Here is a 1,994-nt window from a genome sequence, read left to right on the forward strand (position 1 = left end):
AAATTATTGCAGTGGGTGGGTTTTCAATAATCCTTTCCTTGTTTATTGCATTCATTATGTGGAACTATTGTCTTGCACTTGTAGCTCGTAGGTTGAATAATCTTGGTTCTAGAGATAGGGCTAGAGATTATTGTTTAGAGCAGCCTCAGTAATGGCTTTATCCCATGAGGCCTAGCTACTGGCCTTTAATTAAACATAACTAACTTCCAGTAACATTCCAGTCCAGTTGGACAAAATGCACTTTCTGTACATGTAATTACAAATACAAATTCAATGGATCAGGGCCAACTGAATTGGAATGTTACTGAACGTCACGTAGCTGCACTGCTTACCAACCATTAGGCTAAAGGAGCGTTTGGTATGTAAATTAAACCATATTTAAACCAGTATTGTTTATTAATAATAATTGTCTTTGAAGCTAACTATCATTTCCATGTTGATTGTTTCAGGCTTCCACTATTGACGGCAGAAGGAAAGGAGCCTGCTTGTTCTGCCAGGAATATTTCATGGACCTGTACCTTCTTGCTGAACTGAAAACGATTAGCCTCAAAGTGACCACAGTTGACATGCAGAAACCTCCACCAGATTTCAGGTATGTGATTTCAAGTAGGAATTTCCAGACATCATTATTGATCTAAAACGGGATTTGTACTTATTAAAGAAGACATTTTGGCAACTGAACTTTAATGTTACTGGACACCGCTGGTGTTCACACGAGGCCAGTAACTGGAACCTTATCTGTTGAGCATAAAGTTCACCCTGGGCGAGAATACAACCCGTAGCCTAGTTCTTACAAGGCAGTCGCGCTACCCTTCAAGATAACTGGTGTAAAAATAGAGTTTAGCGGAGAGCATAGAACTACATATACAAGAAGTATACATATTAAGCTCACAGGTCTATGCGGTTTGAATTGCTTTATATCAGGGTTTATACGCGACCTGGAAAAACTGGAATCTGAAAATCGGCCAAAAAGTCATGGAAAATCGTGAACATTTTAAGAAAACCTGGAAAAGTCATGAAATTTGCGACCCGGTCAAAATGTTCAAATTGACTATCAAGTTTTTCCGAAAAACGGTCTGCGGCGCATTCCCCCTCATATTCCTTGACGTTCTGCATATTACATATTTTATTTAAATGAAGGAGTGATCTTACCAATTTTTAAGTACCTCCGCCCCCTAATTTTCCGGGAAAACTCGTAAAAAATTCTAGAAAAGTCATGGAATTTCATTCCGGGAAAAGCGTATAAACCCTGTATATGTATGTTCTAAGCTCTATGGGGTTTGAATTGCTCTGTGCTCTCCGCTCCACTCTGTTTTTACAGTCGGGCGAAATTCTGGCGTTAGTTTCAATCTAATTTCTTGGTCTTTCAGAACAAATTTCGAGGCCACACCCCCTCCCATTCTGATAGACAATGGTCTGGCAGTCCTAGAGAACGAGAAGATTGAACGTCACATCATGAAGAATGTACCGGGTGGTCACAATCTGTTCGTACAAGACAAGGAAGTTGCCACACTCATTGAAAACCTGTATAGTGTAAGTGTTCTGAGGTTGAACGACACTGTATAACTCCTAAGCTCTTTAATGACGGGGTTTTCACACTCCTTTCGGCGACAAACTAAGTACCCGTCTACTCACATGAACCTCGCCTGGGTGAGGCCGAGGAAAACCAGATAGGCCAACCAGTTACAACGTAACTCCAGTGATTGATTGGAACTGGTTCATTCAACTTATCGCCGCTGCACACTGCGCTGGCTAGTGTAAGTGTTTGAAACTCAGGTACATAGCGTCTTGAAGTATGTCCACACATAGTCGACTGGCCGTCGATCGATGTCGACTAAACCGTCCACACTGCCTCGACAACATAGATTCACCTCGTCGATCGACGGCCGGTCGACTATGTTTGGACACACCTTAACGTACTCGTTAACATTTCCTACCACTTTTTGTAAGTAGCAGGAAACTAACATTTTCTTAGAAAATAAGACCGCAAGTAA

At 41.3% G+C, this 1,994-nt stretch overlaps 1 protein-coding gene across 1 annotated transcript; it reads left to right on the plus strand.

Moving 5' to 3' along the window:
- Nucleotides 1–449: 449 nt before the first annotated feature.
- On the plus strand, nucleotides 450–1,581 carry LOC103522373 (chloride intracellular channel exc-4-like; the record flags this gene model as incomplete). The annotated part of the gene is made up of 2 exons (XM_008487473.2): nucleotides 450–592; nucleotides 1,371–1,581. Coding segments are annotated over 2 exons (339 nt in total), but the record flags the coding sequence as incomplete, so codon positions are not given.
- Nucleotides 1,582–1,994: the final 413 nt, after the last annotated feature.

Source organism: Diaphorina citri, unplaced genomic scaffold (assembly GCF_000475195.1).
Source record: "Diaphorina citri unplaced genomic scaffold, Diaci psyllid genome assembly version 1.1 scaffold8130, whole genome shotgun sequence".
Lineage (NCBI taxonomy): Eukaryota > Metazoa > Arthropoda > Insecta > Hemiptera > Psyllidae > Diaphorina > Diaphorina citri.